Genomic DNA, 20,870 nt, shown 5'->3' on the forward strand with positions numbered 1-20,870 from the left:
TCCGGCTTACAGGTGGATTCTGAATTGAAGCTTGGTTCTACAATGGATACACCATCTGTGCAATCACAGATAACCATATATAGCCTATTCGGTGCGCTATTATGGGCTAGATTAAGTCAAATATCAAACGTTTTCAAAAAGTTTACTGCAACATATGACAAAGAGGGGACCTTAAGTGAAGCCTCCCCCCAGCTTTAGGAAAAAGCAAAAACACAGTAGACGAGGCTACTTGAGCCGTGTGCCTGGATTTACAAGAAACCAGTTTCACACCTCTGTAAGTAACGTATAAACGACAGCCCAGCCCAATAAACGAATCTTGTTTTATCAACTTGGTCGAAATAGGGCCACACGAGGAACTCGAAAACAGATGGAAGCCACAAACCACGCCTGCGACCACTGTGAACAACTCCACCCAGCTAACTGTTAAACGATCAGGCTTCTCGGTGACGACAATACACCAACTCAATCACTTAGCAGACGCGCTTATACATAGTGACACACGGTGTTGGTCAGGAATACAAAAATGCGGTATTACGCATTTATAATCAGAAAGCGTTAACCTAACAAACAACAATTCGCATTCGCCACTAGACAGATTATGCTATATTTTCGGAGCTATTCATATAACCTTATCCAAAAGGAAATCCAGAGAAAGTACAGAAAAACATATCTAAAGGGAGGCGATCCATGGTACACTCTGAGGCGAGTGGCTATTCAATCAGTTCCAATGGCTACTCCAATGTCAAGTAGCTACACATCTATCGCTGAAGAGGGACTTAAGTGTGATTTATTGCCCACGTTTCCGTAACAAAGAACGGGGAGCGATCCCTGTCAATAAGACGTGTATTTCGCCGTCTTCGTGAGCAAATGACACCACCAAGACATTCGGTAGGATGCAGCGGTTTTCTTACCAAAAATAGTAATTCAAACAAATGCTCTTAAAAAACGACCTAGATGGGTTCGTTTTACAGTATTGTCATGCAATAAAACGAGGACAAGGTAGATGCATAATTATACCTCACGATACAAAAAACCAATTTAATTGCATCATTTACTGAACATGATTTTCCTTAACTCCCATGCAGTACTTATACTTAGGAAGCTGCAAGACTTGTGGCGAGCAGTCCGTTTCACTGCTTATTGTTAGTGTCAAAGTAAGTTTTTGGTGGGCTGCGACACCACCTTGTGGTTGGAGTTATACTGCCGCCACTCATCTTTCCCAAGTACACAGGAATATTGGTAGCACGTTTTACACCGACTTCAAGGCAGAATTTCTCATCGCCGTGCCTCACGACGACAAAGCATGCAATATCCATCACACTTATTTTGCCAACTGGCTGCAATGCTTTGTCTGGGCTTGAACATAGGCAGTCAAAATACAAATCCACACAGCACAGCTATGTATGAGACATTCTCAAAAATGTTTTATTTAATTCATGTGTTACATTCAATATCCAATGTGTTTATTTTGGACACGTGACTGGCAAAAATACAAACACAAGTCTTTTCTCCCTCTCCTTGTGGACAGACAACAGAAATATACGTCACAAATTCATATGTACATATTGTCCTCCATTTCCATACAACTAGAGTTCAAATTTCCTTATTTACATGGAACGAAAAAAGGTTGTGAGAGGAAAACTGAACATCAAGTTTTGGCTGAGTCGAAATTGAGATTGAACGCTGCAATTTCCAGCATGCTGTTCTAGAAATCTTCATCTTCCAGTGGTTTTTTCAAGAGGCAGGAACAAATGCATCAAGTTTCACATAGCTTTTTATTTCAACATAATAAAAGATAAAAATGTATCTCCTAAATAGACCTATAATCTTTATTAACATAATTCCTTAGTAAGTAGAAGGATTTGGGTTATTGAGTAAATAACACCAACTTATTAACTTATTAAAAGAAATACTAAAATATAATCATGGCAAAAATGAGATTTAAAAGTTTTTTTTTTAAGAGTTTAAATCGACACCAGGTAAAGGTGTTTGGTTGTCTGATTAAGAATAATCCAATGTAAAAAGTAATATTAAGAGGCCAAATGTAATGAAACTGCACTAGCAGGTATTTTAATGGCTCAGTAAGTCGATCACAGACGTAACCAGGAAGTGAAGGAGGAAGAAGCCATTACTTCCATTAAAACATACACAATAAAAACTAAAGAAAAACGGGTAGACAAAGACAAAGAACAGAGTAAAAAAAATCCAATGCTAAAGTCAAAATCCCACTGGGTTAAAGACAGGAACTCTTTTCTCGAGATATTCACCGCGTGCAGACTTTGACCTCCGGAGGAATGTAGGGGAGTGGACGAAGAGAGGGCAGTTGGCTGCTCGTTCCCAAAACCAGTGGACAACCCAAATCCATGTGCAAAAGAAGCCATACTGGCGGTGTGGGGCATGGGGGGGGGGGTCTGTGTCACTTGGGCCGCGCCATTTTCAAATGACTTTTTATAAGACATTGCTCTTCAAAATAAAATGCCAACTTTTTCAGTGCAAGACCAAACGGAGCCAAAATGGAAGCCGGTGAACATGGCCTAAAATTAGCAATATTAATGCCTACACTAGAGGTCAGACCGTTGAAGTGCATTAAACACAAAAACAAATGCGAACACATTAAAAAAAAGACGTAAACTACCTGAGAATACAGAAATTTAAATTCCAGACTGTGCCAGGGATTTGTTTGTGGATGGGGGGGTATTGAAAGGGTCTACATAACTACTTGAAACAGAGCTTTTCCGTTCACCACAAACTAACTAAATATAGATGGAAATATACACCAGTATTGTGTTGATTATCTGTATGGTAGAGTTGGGGTGTGTGAGTGTCCAACAGGATGCCCCTTGTGTCATTTTAGAAAAGAAAGGAAGAAAACGATGAGGTTCCAGTTCAGTCCCATTGCACCGGGGGTGGGGTGGGGGGTGAGGGGGGGTTAACAGTATCAACTTTTTGATTTGTAAACCTTTCCTTCAAATTACGTCATGGTTAAATGCTGATTTGAATTTAAAAAAGTATGTGCAGTCTGTGTAAAGCGCTGTCTGTAAACATCTGCGCAGTTCATATTATCTCTGCACAGATCGTGTAAAATCTGCCTCTCCACAGGTCACATTCTGTATAAAAAGTGTCTCGTTAAAGGTCTGCGCGGGTTGCGTAAGGCCCTAGCAACCTTTGTAAGCCTGTACAGCCCGCGTAAAGTCTGCGCAGCACATGTAAACTGTACTGGCTGTAAAGTCTGCGCATACCGTGTAAAGTCTGCGCAGCCCGTGTAAAGTCTGCGCAGCTCGTGTAAAAGTCTGCAGGTCACAGATTGGGGCCCTTCTCCCCAACCTCCTGGAAGAGCGAGGTGTAGAACTCGGGCTCCAGCTGCTTGTTGCGGTAGCGGCCCACGATCTCGGCGATCTTGTGCTTCCTGCGCACGTGCGGCGGGCTGTACGAGTCGCTCTCCAGCCTCTTCCTCCAGCACACATTAATCACAGTCTGCCTCACCAAGAAGCCTAGGGGGGGAAAAACATGCTGTTGAAGGCTGACTACAGAACAGAATGAACAGTTAGTAGTAGTAGCCTAATAGTCTAACTAGAGCTGAAATTATTTGGGTTTTCATGGGGAAAAGTGAAGCCCTATTTCAGCTGGATTTCACTGAGGGAGGATATGAGATTTTTGTGAATTCCGAAAGCGCAATTTTAATCCAGTACAAATGTGCAATGCCATCAGTTTTTACAAGTCTGGAAGAGCCAATGATTCACAGGTCATTGTGGCTGCACGCATTTATGTGTTTCTGAAACCTCACTCCCACTCACTCTACTAAGAGCCCCTGAGGAATGGAGTCATGTTCGGTATGTCCACCATTTCCCGGAGTTTGACCGTTCCAGGCAGCCCTTAAAGCAGGGCGGTTCAGTGGTTGAAGTCACTCACCCAGCGCTCTCCTGCTGACCACCATCCCGTCCACCAGCGGGATGACTGTGCTCAGCTTCCCTGCCACGCCCTGCAGCCGGATCCGGAACAGGCCTGTCCGCAGGGGCTGGATGAACAGGACCGGAACATCTTTCTCCGCTCCGAACGACCTGACCGGAAAAGAGACAGAGGGCAAGATTGGTCGCCGTCGGAAACGCGTCTCCCCCCCCATTCGCTACATCCCGGTGACACGATGACAACCGTTAATGACTGAAGGTACATTAATTGGCAGTAACAAATGTAGTTGTTAACATTACTTAATTGATGTACAGGTACATTCATTAAGCATGAAATACATTTTCCATTAGTTAATATATCTGTTAACTAATTAGTTAACTACTAACTAATGTATTAGTTACAGGGCTATTCATATATTAGTAAACCAGAGGATAAACATTAGTTCACCATTAACAAATACATTAACAGTTTTTTTATATATATGAAGGTCCCATGTTATGGCATACATTTCCCTTATTATGTGGTTTATAAAGGAGTTGAAGGTGTTAAAAGTATCAAAATGCACAGTCCCACAATCCACACCATCAGTGAAGAAAATGTGCATTTGAACTTCAGCGCAGCCGAACTTGTAGCTGAACAAATCCCATCACTCGGCAGACAGCGTTCAGTTAGTTGGAGCTAACCAGCCAATCATAACTGAGATTGCTTCATGACTAGCGTTAGGGGCCCTGTGCTGGAGACTGAGAGAGGGACAACACCTGTAGGAGGCGGTGCTGTTGTTCAAGGCTGACTCCATCCCGGTACTGGTCTCTGCCAGGAGATCCGAGAGGGGGAAACTTTCTAGAATACAGAAGAAGATTAATGAATATCACAGAAAGAGATCAGTGAATATCACAGTTTCATTTTGATAACGACAGAGTGACAGATATTTGCTTAAGCGATTTCTATGAAATCTGATATTTGAAATGGCCAAATTCTGATTACAGATCCTCTCTTCCACTAACCTCTGCCCCATACCGCTTTGCTGCAATAATGTTGTTTACATCGAAAGAGCCTCCTGCCTATCGCACATACAGTATCAGTATACATATCAGTATACAAAGGAGGTCTGACTGGAAACTGAAGTAAACTGAAGATTTGAGTCTGGAGCGGACGGGCCTTTACCGATGTCATCAAAGCTCTCCACCCAAACCACCAGAACTTTGGTCTCAGGTCCCAGATGTGGAACCGATCTTCCCGAGGGCAGCTTCTTAGACTTCACAGAGGGGCTCTGACAAAGACCAGGGACAGAAACCAGAGTTTTCTGTTGAGACTTCAGTAACATGGACACGCTCAACATAAGACAGCTCAACATAAGAGTATCAGCTCTTCTCAATTATGAAGAGGAAATTGTACAGAACAGACCTGGGTCAAATACTGTATGTAATTCTTTTGGATTCAAATGCTTTTCTACGCTTTACTGAGCTTGTCAGGAGTATTGAAGCCAATGAAATACTCCTCTTGGTTGGCTCAATTGCACCAGGCAAGATCAATTGAGCACGAAAAAGTATTTAAATCCAAAACAATTACGTATAAGACCCAGGTCTGGTACACAACCACCCATTACGGCACAGACTGTAAAAAGAAGACCGCTAATCCAGCGACTAAAAGGGAATATGAGGAACAGCGCCTCCTTGTGGCTCAGCGTACCCGCGGAAAGGGTCCCACCATGTTGTCAGAATGGCTGGAGTGGAGGTCCAGCGTCAGGTTCAGTGATCCGGGCGCAAGGGGAGCTGGGTCAATCTGGGACTCCACCTCCATGGGGGGATCGCTGTCTTCTGACGAATCAGCTGCTGGCAAACAGGACAGTGTGATTCTTAGGTGCGCAGTCCGATTACCAGCCTCAGTGTGCTGCTTTTGCACAATGTGGTACTGGGCATTTTTATACTCTGGCTAATCTAGGTCTATACACCCAATCTATATCATGGGCATATCCAGTTAAAACCCAATCTCAATGCCATTTTGCAGGTCTACTATGATGGCAACAGGCTCGCCAAATACTGATTTTGGTTTGGATTATTTGCACAAAAATAGTTACATTAAAATCCAACGAATCCCGACAAAAGACCACTCATTCTGTCGGTAATTCAGAGACCTACATGCTTTTTCTAATTTCATCTGTATAGTTTATCAAACGTACAACTGTTAGTTTATTAGCCTAGACATACCAACAAAGTGAGTTTACTCGGCTAGCCACCTAGCTCTAGCTACACAGAAAAATGTCATTGACAGTGATGTGTGGAAGCATGCTTTAGACACTTCTCTCATATTATGATTTCGTTGAATCTTAATCTGCTCAGTGATGAGCATATTGTCTGACATGCAGTAGACATTAAACATGGCTATTGCCCTTGTCAGAGATCTGTGCAGATGCATCTTGGTGGGGAGCAGAGTGATGTTAGCATTAGGGCAGATAAATATAATTTCCTTTGAAGCTTTTAGCTCATGCAAACATTTCACATAAAACATTTTTTTGGGATGATCTCGTTCTATATTTCTATGTTCTGGTTGATATAGTTCTATTTTGACCATTTCCTGGTTGATCTAGTTGATCTAATGTCCTGGGTGAGCTAGTTCTATAATATTTATGAGTGACCTATTTGTATATTAACATATCCTGGGGTATCAATATCTATGCGTCCATATCCTGGATGATCAGATTCCATATTTCTATATCCTGTAGGTTCAGAGCCTATTTGATTGATTCATTTGCGTATTTCTATAAGCTGCTTGGAGGACTGATACTTCTATACTCTAGATGGCCTTTTTGTATTTATTCATGATTTATCTCCGTATGGTATGAATGATGACAAATCAAAGTGACAGCTGATGCGTTTGAAGGACGTACTGGATGTGTCGGTGAAGGTCGGGACCACGAAGGCGATTTCCGTCTGGGCGTCAGCGTAGTACAGCACTCTCTTCTCCCCGTTGAACACACCCCCTCCGCTGTCCTCCAGCACTACAGCGTCCTCTGCTGGAACACAGAGGAACTTTCAGGACTGAAGAACGCCCAATGGAGGAAATCAATGGGCCCTAGTAGCATGAGGGTGTTTCCTCCATACAAAATTCTGATCCAAAAATCCCTGGCTTCAAATTCCTTTATCGTTTATAACTGTAATGGCAGCATTACTCCAAGGTGGCGCTGTACTGTAATCAGTACAAGGCACCAGGAAACGCTAACAAACAACCGCTGCGTTCGGGCAGGAAAATCTTGCTTTCTTTTGCACCCAAGCACGTCAAAAACAGTTTCCTAAATTACATCCTATTAGTCTAATATTTTCAACCAGGATGCAGGACATTTCAAAATTCAAAGTTCTGCTAAAATAACTATTTTTGCCATAATACGCCAAAAGGCTAACACAATAAATGTATGCTGTAACATAAGTGGAGTGAGACAGTGCGTTTAGTGCGTGAAATACGATAAATAATGTGTTGGTGTTCAGAACAAAACACACAGGCTAATAATATCTAAAAACCAGAGTAATCATTTTGGTTTTAATTTCTTCATGTTGAGCAAGCCAGCTTCATTGTGATGTCTCGTTTATGACTTTTCTATGACTTTTCATTCAAATTAAGACCTTTCCCTTTGAATCTCACAATGCTACCAATTGCTTGGTAATATTATATTCTACAGCAATGGTTCCCAAACTCAGTCCTGGGGGCCCCCTGTGTATGCTGGTTTTTGTTCCAACCACAATTGCACAAACACAGAACTTTAACAAGCTGTTTATTTTTCTTATTTGCCTTCCATGTTCAGAGGGATTATTACATAGCTATGCATGCCATGAATAATTAAACTCCTATGGTTTTATTGTGCTATATTGCAAACAAATACATAAAGAGGTCACATTTTTTTATCAAATGTAAGACAGAGGTTATTCATGGCCATGACAACGTGGTTTAAGAGGGTAATAATCCCTTGAAACGTCAATAGCACAAAATTAAGAAAAATGAACAGCTTGTTAAAGTTCGGGGATAAAATTGTGGTTGGAACAAAAACCAAGGGTCCCCCAGGCCCGAGTTTGGGAAGCAGTGTCCTGCAGGTGATTGCCCTCACCCTGCTGCTGGACCTCCCCGTCCCCACAGGCGTTGATGGACCAGCTGGTCTCCATGTTCCCCGTCCAGCCCGGGTGTCTGCTCACGTCCACCGGCCAGCCCAGGGACAGCAGGAACTCCAGGAAGTGCGGCTGAACATTGGCTGAAGAGTCCACGTTCCTCAGGATCTGCAGCCAAACGCCAACACTGTGACTCCATAACTGTAACATGCTAACGCTAATGCTAACAACGTTCCTCAGGATCTGCAGCCAAACGCCGACACTGACTCCATAACTCTAACATGCTAATGCTAACAACGTTCCTCAGGATCTGCAGCCAAACGCCGACACTGTGACTCCATAACTGTAACATGCTAATGCTAACATTCTAACGCCAACACACAGCTGGGAACACTCTAATGCTAATGCTAATGCTAACCCATGCTGGGCTGCAGACTATGAGCAGGGCAGACTATGAACAGGCTATCAGGGCAGAGGTCAATTTTAACTCAAACTGAAATTTCTCTCCAATGAATTGAAAACTGCCCACAATGTTTGATCAGGACTTGAATGAATGAATCAGGTTTAAATTAACTTAACAGAAATGGGACTGACTCAGACTCAGAGTATATAAAATGTAGAATAACATTGGCGTCCACCTCATGTGACATGAAATTCGGGAACAGTGTTTTGAACAGAGGATGCTAAGAAAGTTTCTCCAGCAAATGTTTCTGTTTCTCCTGAAAATGTCCCAGGAGAAAAAGATTTCCCTTGTGGCGGTAAATCTCCATGACTGGCTCACCTCCTGATAGGTCCTCTGCCCCGCCCTCACGTAAAAGACGAACACCGTGTCAAAGGGGCGGCAGGGGAGCAGGTCCAGGTACTCGATGTCTTCAAAGAAGCCGGGCAGGGCCGAGTCCAGCGCGATCAGGTGAGGAGGTAGCCGGCTGTTGGAGGGTTCCTGGAAAAGACCAGCGACACAGCGCCATCATAACTGGGCTTCAATTTGGTCATCTAACCCCCAGCACCTGTTCAATCATACTTTAAATTACCAAATGAGACCAAAATTGACAATTGGCACTGGTTAAAATCAACTGCATTATGGATTCCACCAAGTATCAGGCAATTGGCTTGGCTGTAGGTAAACTTCCCAGCAAAACAATGACCCAAAGCATTCTTCAAAATCCACACAGGAATGGTTTGGTGACAACAAAATCTATGTTCTGCAATGGCAATCTCAGGTGCCTGATCAAATCAAAAACCTGTGGGCTGAACTAAAGAGGGAAGTTGATATGCATAAACCCAAGAATGTGAAGGACAAGGATCTGCAAAGAGGAATGGTCCAAACTCTCTCCAAATGTGTTCCTTATCCTTGCCAAGCGTTACAGGAAAAGACTCCATGCTCCGAACCTTGCCAGTGGTGGAGTACTAAACCAGGGGTGCCAATAATTATGGAACCTTTATTTTGGTGAAATACATTTTTTGAGTTTCAATAATTATATTGTGTATTTCTTGAGCATTACCAGTCAAGGGTGCCAATATTTCTGGAGCCTGCAATATACTGTTATATGACATGAGGCAGAGGCGAATACTTGAATAAAAGATCTTAACATTCATTTTGAATACAATCTTTTAATATTGAAACAGACATTGTTCCTCTTGGTCTGTAGAGGAACATAGAGGAGACGTGTGGGCCATGACCCTGGTCCCTGGCCCGCGTACCTTCAGCGCCTCGAGCGAGAGGAAGCCCAGGTGGGACAGGAAGAGCCGGGCGGTCTGGAACTCCTGTGCGGGCGGGGGCGGCTTGCAGTCGGTGTGCGGGTCGGGGAAGCTCTTGCGGTCCCACAGGTCCTGGCGCCGGCGCTCCACGGCGGACTCGTACTCCACCTGCTGCTCCATCAGGCTCTGCAGCCGCTCGTGCTGAGCCCCCAGCTGTGGACACGCGGGGGCCGCGGTTAGCTTCCGGACTGTTCCGCGATCGGTCCCGGGGCACCGGAGGAGCGGGTTTGGGCCCGATCGTGTGTGAGGGTATTACGGAGTTGTTTTTATGGTGGTTTATGGTACGTCTCTCTCTCACCTCCTTGCTGACGATGTCGTCCAGGTCCGGGATGCTCACGTCTGCTTTCACAAAGGGGATGTTGTAAGCCTCCTCCGGGAAGGACAGGTGTTTCACATTGTAGTGAGTTCCCACGTCATTCTGAGGGGACGGCCGGCTCTCAGGAACAAACACCTGAGAGACAGAGCGAGTGAGAGAGAGATAGCGATGGAGTGAGAGAGAGAGAGAGAAAGATGGAGAGAGGTGGAGGGAGAGAGATAGAGATTGAGAGAGTGATTTAAGTGTGAAACTTTCTAGGAGGCATGTTATTTCAAGATGGCTTTTATCAAAATGAAGAATAACACCACCACGTTTAAACAAGTGTGAACCTAAAAAGATTAATTAATTCATTCTAATTTTATCCAACTCCAGCGAGTCAAACGTATCAAGCGTAATTAAACCAGCGGAGTCCTGCTAGGCTGATCTGTGACTGGTTCACCCAGTGGGACCAGGGAGTGGAGAGGAGGGGTGGGAGGAGAGGAGGATGAGCGGGGGGGCAGGTGGAGAGGAGGAGGAGGAGCAGAGGGGGGCTGTAAGCCTCCTACCTTCTGGCTGGCGCGTGCCGCTCTGGGCTGGTGGTGGAGCTGCATGGTCCAAGCGTGCCTGCCGGACGACCCGCGGATCAGCACCGTCAGAGAGGGGCAGGGGTCTGCTCGGAGTGACAGTGCCCTTACTCATAACATGAACCCAACAGCATTTTACACAGGACTCGTACTGTTCTACAGTGACTCTACAGGACTCGTACTGTTCCACACACTGACTCTACAGGACTCGTACTGTTCCACACACTGACTCTACAGGACTTGTACTGTTCTACAGTGACTCTACAGGACTCATACTGTTCTACAGTGACTCTACAGGACTCATACTGTTCTACAGTGACTCTACAGGACTCGTACTGTTCTACAGTGACTCTACAGGACTCGTACTGTTCTACAGTGACTCTACAGGACTCATACTGTTCTACACTGACTCTACAGGACTCGTACTGTTCTACACTGACTCTACAGGACTCGTACTGTTCTACACTGACTCTACAGGACTCTTACTGTTCTACACTGACTTCACAGGACTCGTACTGTTCTACACTGACTCTACAGGACTCGTACTGTTCTACAGTGACTACACAGGACTCGTACTGTTCTACACTGACTCTACAGGACTTGTACTGTTCTACAGTGACTCTACAGGACTCGTACTGTTCTACAGTGACTCTACAGGACTCGTACTGTTCTACAGTGACTCTACATGACTTGTACTGTTCTACAGTGACTCTACAGGACTCATCCTGTTCTACAGTGACTCTACATGACTTGTACCGTTCTACAGTGACTCTACAGGACTCGTACTGTTCTACAGTGACTCTACATGACTTGTACTGTTCTACAGTGACTCTACAGGACTCATACTGTTCTACAGTGACTCTACATGACTTGTACTGTTCTACAGTGACTCTACAGGACTCATACTGTTCTACAGTGACTCTACATGACTTGTACTGTTCTACAGTGACTCTACAGGACTCATACTGTTCTACAGTGACTCTACATGACTTGTACTGTTCTACAGTGACTCTACAGGACTCATACTGTTCTACAGTGACTCTACAGGACTCATACTGTTCTACAGTGACTCTACAGGACTCATACTGTTCTACAGTGACTCTACAGGACTCTACACTCTGACTCAGTGAGCCAGGCCGGACTCACTCACTCTGCTCGTTGCCCAGGGGCTGCTCCAGCATGGCCAGGATGACCGAGTTGTCCAGGACGAAGTAGCGGAAGTTGTTTCGGCCGGTGGCGGACAGCCTGGAGCAGCGGATCAGCGTGTCCTCGTTCAGCAGGCTGCAGGGGGACGCCGGGCCGCTGGGCGAGGGGAAGGCCCCCAGGACCTGCATGATGCTGCCGGACAGGCCGACAGTCAGGGCACATCCGTCTTTCCCCACTCACTGCGCTCATTAAAGATCCCTTCACGCTCACGCAAAGGGCAGGGGGTTCCCCGGTGTCCTGGTTAAATTCCATAACTGGCTCTCTCAACCTGCCACAGCCACTCCCTGATTTAATTGGCTAAATAATGTTTTTCTCCCTCTCCTTCCCCGCTGAAGTGCGGTGAGCAAAATGGCTGCCGTTGCATCACCCAGGTGGGTGTTACACATTGGTGGGAACTGAGGTGAGTTTCTGCCTAACTTTAAAGTGCTTTGAGAAAAGTGCTACATAAATGCAAGAAATTCATTATTAATTAATTATATACTGAGGCCAACAGATACAGCCTAACAAAAAACAAACTAATGGAAGATTGCAGGTTTTTTTTAATTCACCAATTCATTGACTGAATTGAAATGGCATTGGCCCCTGACACGAGATACATTGACAGAAAGATTAACAAGCATCAGCGCATGATCGATCCCTCATTGGCTGGAACGGGTTTGAAGGGGCGTGTCCTCACCAGGATAGCGTGGCCTCGGCCGCCTCCTTCACCCTCATGGAGGCGGGGTTCTGCTCCTTCTCCCCTTTGTGCTTCACCTCCTGGTCGCTGCCCTTGGATTTGCTCCCCGATATCCCCAGCTCCACGATCTCCAGCACCTCCATCAGGCAGTACTGTGGGGTTCACAAAGCCTTTGTTTCCACATACACAGCGCACACAAACTATACTAGTACTAACTGACTGGATTGGTCACACTGCATCACTGAAAATTAGGAGAGAGTGAGACAGAGGGAGACCGAGACAGAGAGAGAGAGACCGAAAGGGAGGGAGAGAGAGGGGGGGAGAGGGAGAGGGGGAGAGAGGGAGAGGGAACGAGAGAGGGATATAGAGAGAGAGAGGGAGAGGGAATGAGAGAGGGAGAAGGAATGAGAGAGATAGAGGGAGATAGAGGGAGAGAGGGAATGAGAGGGACAGAGAGATAGAGGGAGAGGGAATAAGAGAGGGAGAGGGAACGAGAGAGGGACAGAGAGAGAGAGAGAGAGGGAGAGGGAATGAGAGAGGGAGGGGGAACGAGAGAGAGAGAGAGAGAGAGAGAGGGAGAGAGAGAGAGGCAGGCATACCTTCTCCCCCAGCATGGCTGAATGCTCGGTGAGCCACACACACAGGCACTGGAAGGCCGCCACGATCATGGAGTGGAGCTCCCGCGAGTGGTGGGGGGCGGGGCGGCTGCACTGGTGCACGATGTAGGAGCACACTGCGCCCAACGCCAGCACCACGTGCCCAGAGTCCACCCCCGTCTTCACCTGAGGGGGGCGCCAAAGCACGAGAAACATCACCGTCCATTACGCTTGCGTGCCAGTCTGTCCACCCACCCCCTGACAGTTTTCAACACTTCTGACTCATCCATGTTAAGGGCAATATCCTGTCTAGTGGCTGTAGACTTCAGGGCTCAACAGAGCTCTTATTTGAGGAGCATTTGCTCCTGAGAGTTGACGTGTGCTAGCTGGAAAAATAGTTTCAGTCTAATTGGGATGCATAATTCTGACAGTGGACCGACATTTAGGATAAATTAAGACCTTGGAAACAATTTAAGCATAGAGCCCTGGGTTTCAGTTGACAATTAGTCAGACTAATTGAACTAAAAATCTTTTTCAAATGAGCCCTGGTAGAAAACTATTATAAAACACAATCCAGCAAAAGCACTTCCTAGATCCACCAGACACACACCTGCTCCTGTTAAGAGACCTATAAGAGGATGTGTTAGCATTCTAACAGAAGAAGCCTATTAGAGGATGTTTAGCGTGCTAACAGAAGAAGCCCATTAGAGAATGTGTGAGTGTGCTAACACTAGAAGCCTATTAGAGGAAATGCTTGCATTCTAACACTAGAAGCTCATTCGAGGATGTGTTAGCATACTAAACATATCAGCCCATTTGAGAATGTGTTAGCATGCTAACAGTAGAAGCCCATCAGAGGATGTGTTAGCATGCTAACAATAGGAGCATATTAGAGGATGCGTTAGTGTGCTAATAGAAGAAGCCCATTAAAAGACGTATTAGCGTGCTAACAGAAAAAGCTTATGCGTGGACGTGTTAGCGTGCTAACAGTCGAATCTTATGAGCAGACGTATTAGCGTGCTAACAGTAGAAGGTCATGAGCGGACATATTAGCGTGCTAACAGTAGAAGGTCATGAGCGGACGTGTTAGCGTGCTAACAGTAGAAGCTCATGAGCGGACGTGTTAGCGTGCTAACAGTAGAAGCCTGTAAGGTACATGTTAGCGTGCTAACAGTAGAAGCCTGTAAGGTACGTGTTAGCGTGCTAACAGTAGAAGCCTGTAAGGTACGTGTAATGTGATGTACCTTGGCCAGGCCGGAGAGCAGCTCCAGGGCGGCCAGGGAGACGCCCATGTCGGGACGCCACTGGGAGGACAGCTTCTGGATCACCAGGTGGATGCACTGGGTGAGCAAGCCAGCAGCCATGTCTGTGTGGAGAAGCAGCAATATAACCGCAAAACTGGAGACGGAGAACAGCTTGACAATGGAGGCCACCGAGTGACCGAGGCGGAGGGACCCCACAGCCGCCCTCCGGACACAGCTTTCAGCCCCAAAGATAGCAAACACACAGGACTCGATAAATCTCTGTTCCTTATCTTAAGTGAGGCTTCAGTAAATTCGTCCTTAATTCTAGCCTGGATTCAATTGACAGATTTCCTTGACACAGTTTTTAGACAATTTTTTTTTTTGTGAGCTCTCCCCTTAACTACTGTGGATAATTCAGCAATCACCAACCAACCAGATGAAGAAAAGATACCAACACTTTTACTTTAGGACAAATGGGGGCTTGAATCCAGGCCAGAGACTAGAAGGCAGGAAGGGGTGACAATGAAATATGGTGCTTTCTGTTTTGAATTTAAGCATTATGTATTTTTTTGTTATGATATTGCAGATTAAATTTAAAGGGCAAGGGACATCTTTACAAATTTAATAAGATGAAAGGGTTGCTCTCGGTCATTAGAGTTAGACATGAATTCTCAAATGTAATAACACGGCACCGAACAAATGAGTCTCATTGGGCCACAAACACAAATTAATCCTGGACTAAATTGGGTTTTCTACGAAGAAACTCCATTCAGAACTACATTTAATCTCGGACTAGGCTTAGTCTGGGTCTGTGAAACTGGCCCAATGCATACAGCTTTAAAAGTATGACAACACGGCGGATTTGAAACCAGACCTTTAGAAATGGAAATTACACACAGTCAATAATAACTCAGCATTGAGGCCCAGGGAGGGGTAAGGATTCATATGTAATTACAATGCTTACAATCTGTATCTCCACCACTAACTGCAGCGAATATGCTTTTGGGAGTGGTACTGTACTTTAATATATTCTATTACAGTTTGCCCAACCCTGCAGAGAGCTGTAGGATACTGTCCTTTTGATATCCGATGATGTAACTAAACCTTGATTGAAAGGTCCGCAGAACGGAACAACACACATTTAAATCATTGTTAGCACCACACGTCAGTCCACACTCCAGTCCACAGCCTCTATGGTCAATACAAAAGTCTTAGTCATAACTAACAGAAGCAATATTTTGATTTCAGACTCACTCTTTCCTTTAATCAACATGTGCATGCACAGAATTTGCATATCTCTGGGACAAACAGGCTTGGCAAGTTTATTAGAGCGATTAAAGGACTTAGAAGAAGTGCCCTTAACAATACAAATCCCATCATGAAAGAAGAAAAACGTAATTCAGGTCCATGCATGCAATAATAACTGAAAATCAAGCTTCCCTAAGAATCAAAGCACAAGGCGCCAGAATGGATAATTCAGCTCTGTAGCAGAGCAGGTCTCTATGAAGTTTCCATGTTACTGCTGAATTGTTGTTGGGAATTGCTTCTACAAATATCAGCAAAACTACCATCATTTCCAGCATTCTACCACACAAAACATGAGATACAAAGGTATAAATGTATTCATAAATGTGGCAAGTGAAGAGTGACATAAAAACAATGGAATGATTCATCCATTTGTTACACATCAAACAGCACAGCATCACTCCAAACATGAAAGGAAGCTTTCATCCAAAGCTTGTATGTCTACATACCACTTTCAGCAGGTTCACTGGGGGAAAGGAAACATTTAGTCAAATCCTGTTTTCACTTGCAATTCCTGTTTTACCAAGGGGGTTATACAAGTTGAATAGACAAGTAGACACAGACATTGTGTAAAAGTGTGAATGTATATGTGTAAAATATGAAAGTGTGCACGTAATGGTAGATTCATATAAAGAGTGTGATTGTAGTTGCTTATAAAGAGTGTAATTGTAGATTCCTATAGACTGTGATTGTAGATTCATAAGAAGATTGTGATTGTAGATGCCTATAAAGAGTGTGATTGTAGATTCTTATAAAGAGTGTGATTGTAGATTCATATAAAGAGTGTGATTGTAGATTCCTATAAAGAGTGTGATTGTAGATTCATAAGAAGATTGTGATTGTAGATGCCTATAAAGAGTGTGATTGTAGATTCATATAAAGAGTGTGATTGTAGATTCATATGAAGAGTGTGATTGTTGATTCCTACAAAGAGTGTGATAGTAGATTCCTATAAAGAGTGTGATAGTAGATTCCTACAAAGAGTGTGATTGTAGATTCCTATAAAGAGTGTGATTGTAGATTCAGATGAAGATTGTGATTGTAGATTCCTATAAAGAGTCCTATAAACTGTGTGACTGTCGGCCACACATTGCCCTCAGGCTTACCGTAGTCTCGGTGGAGGGCGTGTGCTGGGCGCTCTGCCTCCGGGGTGGTGGCCTCAGAGCTCCCCCCGCTGCCCGTGCTCATACCGCTGCTGTTGCGGCTGTGACTCCTCATGGACGTGAAGCTGCCATCCACACTGGCCTGCAGGCAACAGAGCGCCCGTTACCATGGACACATACCCACTGAGCACCCGTTACCATGGACACATACACACTGAGGGCCCGTTACCATGGACACATACACACGGAGGGCCCGTTACCATGGACACATACACACTGAGGGCCCGTTACCATGGACACACCCACTGAGCGCCCGTTACCATGGACACATACCCACTGAGTGCCCGTTGCCATGGACACATACCCACTGAGCGCCCGTTACCATGGACACATACCAACTGAGCGTCCGTTACCATGGACACATACCCACTGAGCGCCCTTTACAATGGAAACATACCAACTGAGCACCCGTTACCATGGACACACACTGTCAGAGCAGCCATTAGCAGGCAAATTGTCTGACAGAGTGAGTGCCCTTTATCATGCAGACATACACATCTACAGTCATTACCAAGCAAACATACTGCATCTCTCATATCAATACATTTTTTTTTTTAAAGCTTACCATTTCATTCTGTGTCCCTATCGATTCTAAAAGGGCAGAATCCTGGACAATGTTCAGCATGGCACCTGAACAAAAAATTATGTGTCATTTATGCAGGAACGCACAGACTCATACACACACAGACACAGATGTAATTCCTACACAGATCATCCGACATGGATGGAAATACACTCAAATCCAAACAGTCTGCACCTTCCACCTCATATTCAAAATTTCACTTCATATCCGATGAGCAAAAATTGTGTCACTGTCCCAATACGATGCAAAACTCTATGTACCACATACACAGACATGCATAGATATATACACATAAGCAGCAGGTTTGCCTGAAGTCAACATTAATATTTGATGACACAAAATCACATTTTCGTTTATACACGTTTTTCTAGTTTGTTGGGTTTGGGCATAACCGTTGGTGAGGGTTTATTTCCTCTCTCGTTTCAAACCCGAGTCCTGTGCGCAGCTGTAAAGAAGTTTCAACTGCAATAATTGCACGGTTTGGCAATGCAGGAAACTATTTCCCCTCTATATCAGCGACGATGATGATAAAGTCGAGTCGGTCCTGGTCACACGCAATACAGACGGGAGCCATGGACAAACCTAGGATCATCTGCGTGTTGTGGGGGTCCGTCTCGGCCTGGAGGGCCCCGATCAGGACTTTGATGAGCCGCACTTTGAGGGACAGGAAGCTGAAGGCTTTGTCCTGGAGGGGCCCGTCCTCGTTGCTGAACTTCCCCTCCAAAAGGACCTGCAGGAACAGGAAATGGCTGCATATCTGAGCGCCGCGTAAATATGCCTATGTCATCACCTGCTTAACGCGAAGCCAGCACTGAATGCTGCAATTTAACTAAGCCTGTGTCACCACGGTTACCTCACAGAATAAGTACCATAAGTAACAAATAACAGAAATGCTTGATTGAGTGCCCCGATTTGATTTGAAGTTACTTCACATTTTATGAACAGGTAGAATGACGTGTGGACGTTACCTCAGATTTGATGTTGCCGAAATGGTGTGGGAGAGGCAACATCGAGAGCAAGATGCTGATGGACGACCGTCTCAGCTCCACAGGGTTGACGTAAGCCTTGAATCTTAACAGTTCCCTGCGGAAGGGGCGTACTGCTTTAGGTTGCTTAGATCTTTAAGCGCGGTCACAAATGTACAAAGGCTAGCCAACCCACTCTACCTGTCCGGCAGGATGGTCTCCAAGGCGGAGATGAAGTAGGGGGCCACTAGGTTGACACCCTTCAGGTCCGAGCAGAAGAGGGAGGAGGAGTTGAGGATGATGCTGGCCAGAACGGGCAGGCAGACCGAGTCCGAGATCTGGAGGCCCTGGATCAGAACCATGTAGAATCTGCAAAGGAGGGAGTCCTTCTGTCAGAACGACCGGGCCTTGTCCCATAATTATTCCCACAATTTCACACGTCAGTTCAGAATTTTGGTGGAGCTTCGAAAGTCGACCACAAAAAAAAGACCAAAAATTAAAAAAAATTTAATAAATCCACGCTCAAAAATCGAGACGAGCACGGGACATGGAACCATTTACACTATTTAGCAAACTAACGATTGCCATTTGCAGAAATAACCTGGATGTGAGGTCTTCTCCTCTGTGGAGCTGTAAGGTGGGCGAGGCGTGGGTAGGGGAATGTTACCTGGACAGGTAGATAGACAGGATCTCCTCGCCGGTCTTCTTGCTGCAGAAGATCCTGCAGAGCGTGCCGCAGGCCTCGGCCCTGCCCGCCTCGTAGTTGTCGGGGTACTCGTTGGCGTCGAACAGGGGGTTGGAGACCATGGAGTCCGAGGACATGCGGGACCCTTTCCGCCGGAGCTCCACGCCCGCCTGGGAGGCCAGGGCTGGGAGAAAGAGGGGGGTGGGCCACGTGAGATGGGTGACGGTCGTCTGTACGTAGAGCAGGTACCGCTGACAGAGAGCTTTGCAAAAATTACCTTCAGCAACATGACTGGAGGGACCAAAATCACCATCTACTGTGAGGGGTCAGTGACTAAATTCACCATCGACCATGATGGGTGAGTCACCAAAGTCACCATCTACCGCGACAGGGGAGTGACCAAAATGACAGTCTACTGTGATTGGTGAAAGACCAAAATCACCATCTACTATGAGAGGTGAGTAAACAAAATCACCATATACTGGCAAGACAGCATCCACCAGACAACTGGAAGCACGTGCTAAAAATTATCCAATTTCTGATCAATGGCAATTATCCAATTTCTGATCAATGGCACTATATGGTGCTCTAACAAGCACCATATAGTACCCAAAATCACCATGGTTAGTGACCGGGGGATTGATCCAAAGGTCTACTGTGATAGGTCTGTTAGAGTGGGAAAAAATTGTGAGAACATCAGCGTTACCTTCATGAACACAAAAATGCAAAAAGAAGCATGTCTAAGCTACCTACACCACAGCTCCTATCACGGTCAGAAAAAAACAGGCAGGAAACATAAGTGAATTAAGAGGCTCTGGATGAGAGCCATTTTGAGCACATCAGGAATCTAGCAATTGGGGATACCAAGCTCTACACTTCACATTTTCAGCTCAACAGGGGAACAGTTGCAAGGCCTCTCTGTCAGCTCCCTGGAGTTTCCGGAAAAACAGGATGCGACCTCACACTTACAATACAGGACAGACAGCAGAGTCATGCATAAAGGCACATACCGATGCAAAACAAACCAAAAAGCAACATAATACCAACAAAAAAATCAACCCAAAACCAAAATAAATTCAGTGCAAAATCAACAAAAAGTAGGGAGCAAAAATACTCACTTCTGGGAAAAAGAAAAGGATTGAATGGTTAGTGCAAGCACCTCAGGAAACGCTATGTGATCACAGATGTTGGGACAACATGGGGGGGGGGGCACAGGAACTGAGGGGGTCCATCTCCCCAAGAAAAATGGGGCAATGGAAACGATGTAAAAAGTAAAAAAGAAAATAATTTTAAAAAATAGGGTTGATGAAGAAAAATAAATATACGCACAAATATAACAACAAAAAATCACTGTGATCTTAAGAAAAGCTACAGGGTTCCTACTTACAAGATTTATAAGAAAGCAGAATTTGGATAAAAGTTGCTGCAAGATAACAGGAATAAAATGGGAAAGGAGTCAAAGCACAGCAGTGTTACAGACCTCTTCATATGAAATCAGAACTCAAACTTTCCTTTTTTTTTTGTTGGCATATTGCCAGCGAAGGACAATTTCAAAGTTGTTCTCTTTAGCTTACTATAGTCACTTCAAAAAAAAGCTTCCCTGGAAAAAGCCAATAAATATTCACAATCAAGGGCTTTAATATGTAAATGTTTGGAATGTTTTTGTAAATGTTCCAAGCTATATGATTGACACACAGCAGATTTAGGCGTAAAGTACCCTGAAATAATCCTAGCATGTCACTTTTTTCAGACGATGATTCCTTCAGTAGTTTTGGCCAGACTGCAAGCTAATTGAAGCCACCGGGTGGGC

At 45.0% G+C, this 20,870-nt stretch overlaps 1 protein-coding gene across 5 annotated transcripts in view; it reads right to left on the reverse strand.

The window, feature by feature from the left end:
- Nucleotides 1-1,402: 1,402 nt before the first annotated feature.
- The window catches only part of LOC133138936 (ral GTPase-activating protein subunit beta-like), a 31,168-nt gene continuing 11,700 nt past the window's right edge, over nucleotides 1,403-20,870 (reverse strand). For 2 of the 5 annotated variants that reach the window (XM_061258088.1, XM_061258086.1), the window contains exons 10-30: nucleotides 19,043-19,244; nucleotides 18,577-18,744; nucleotides 18,379-18,493; nucleotides 17,993-18,140; nucleotides 17,393-17,457; nucleotides 16,771-16,909; nucleotides 14,360-14,481; nucleotides 13,119-13,301; nucleotides 12,520-12,671; nucleotides 11,788-11,975; nucleotides 10,620-10,723; nucleotides 10,057-10,209; nucleotides 9,702-9,911; nucleotides 8,782-8,940; nucleotides 8,003-8,168; nucleotides 6,794-6,919; nucleotides 5,596-5,738; nucleotides 5,071-5,176; nucleotides 4,665-4,746; nucleotides 3,910-4,058; nucleotides 1,403-3,491 (exon numbers count right to left, since the gene is read on the reverse strand). In XM_061258088.1, coding sequence (XP_061114072.1) covers nucleotides 3,298-3,491; nucleotides 3,910-4,058; nucleotides 4,665-4,746; nucleotides 5,071-5,176; nucleotides 5,596-5,738; nucleotides 6,794-6,919; nucleotides 8,003-8,168; nucleotides 8,782-8,940; nucleotides 9,702-9,911; nucleotides 10,057-10,209; nucleotides 10,620-10,723; nucleotides 11,788-11,975; nucleotides 12,520-12,671; nucleotides 13,119-13,301; nucleotides 14,360-14,481; nucleotides 16,771-16,909; nucleotides 17,393-17,457; nucleotides 17,993-18,140; nucleotides 18,379-18,493; nucleotides 18,577-18,744; nucleotides 19,043-19,244 — 3,074 coding nt within the window. In that variant the 3' untranslated portion in view covers nucleotides 1,403-3,297. The remainder of the gene's footprint in view (nucleotides 3,492-3,909; nucleotides 4,059-4,664; nucleotides 4,747-5,070; nucleotides 5,177-5,595; nucleotides 5,739-6,793; nucleotides 6,920-8,002; nucleotides 8,169-8,781; nucleotides 8,941-9,701; nucleotides 9,912-10,056; nucleotides 10,210-10,619; nucleotides 10,724-11,787; nucleotides 11,976-12,519; nucleotides 12,672-13,118; nucleotides 13,302-14,359; nucleotides 14,482-16,770; nucleotides 16,910-17,392; nucleotides 17,458-17,992; nucleotides 18,141-18,378; nucleotides 18,494-18,576; nucleotides 18,745-19,042; nucleotides 19,245-20,870) is intronic. The other 3 variants (XM_061258091.1, XM_061258089.1, XM_061258090.1) reach the window with 3 other exon arrangements.

Source organism: Conger conger, chromosome 10 (assembly GCF_963514075.1).
Source record: "Conger conger chromosome 10, fConCon1.1, whole genome shotgun sequence".
In the NCBI taxonomy this organism is placed as follows: domain Eukaryota; kingdom Metazoa; phylum Chordata; class Actinopteri; order Anguilliformes; family Congridae; genus Conger; species Conger conger.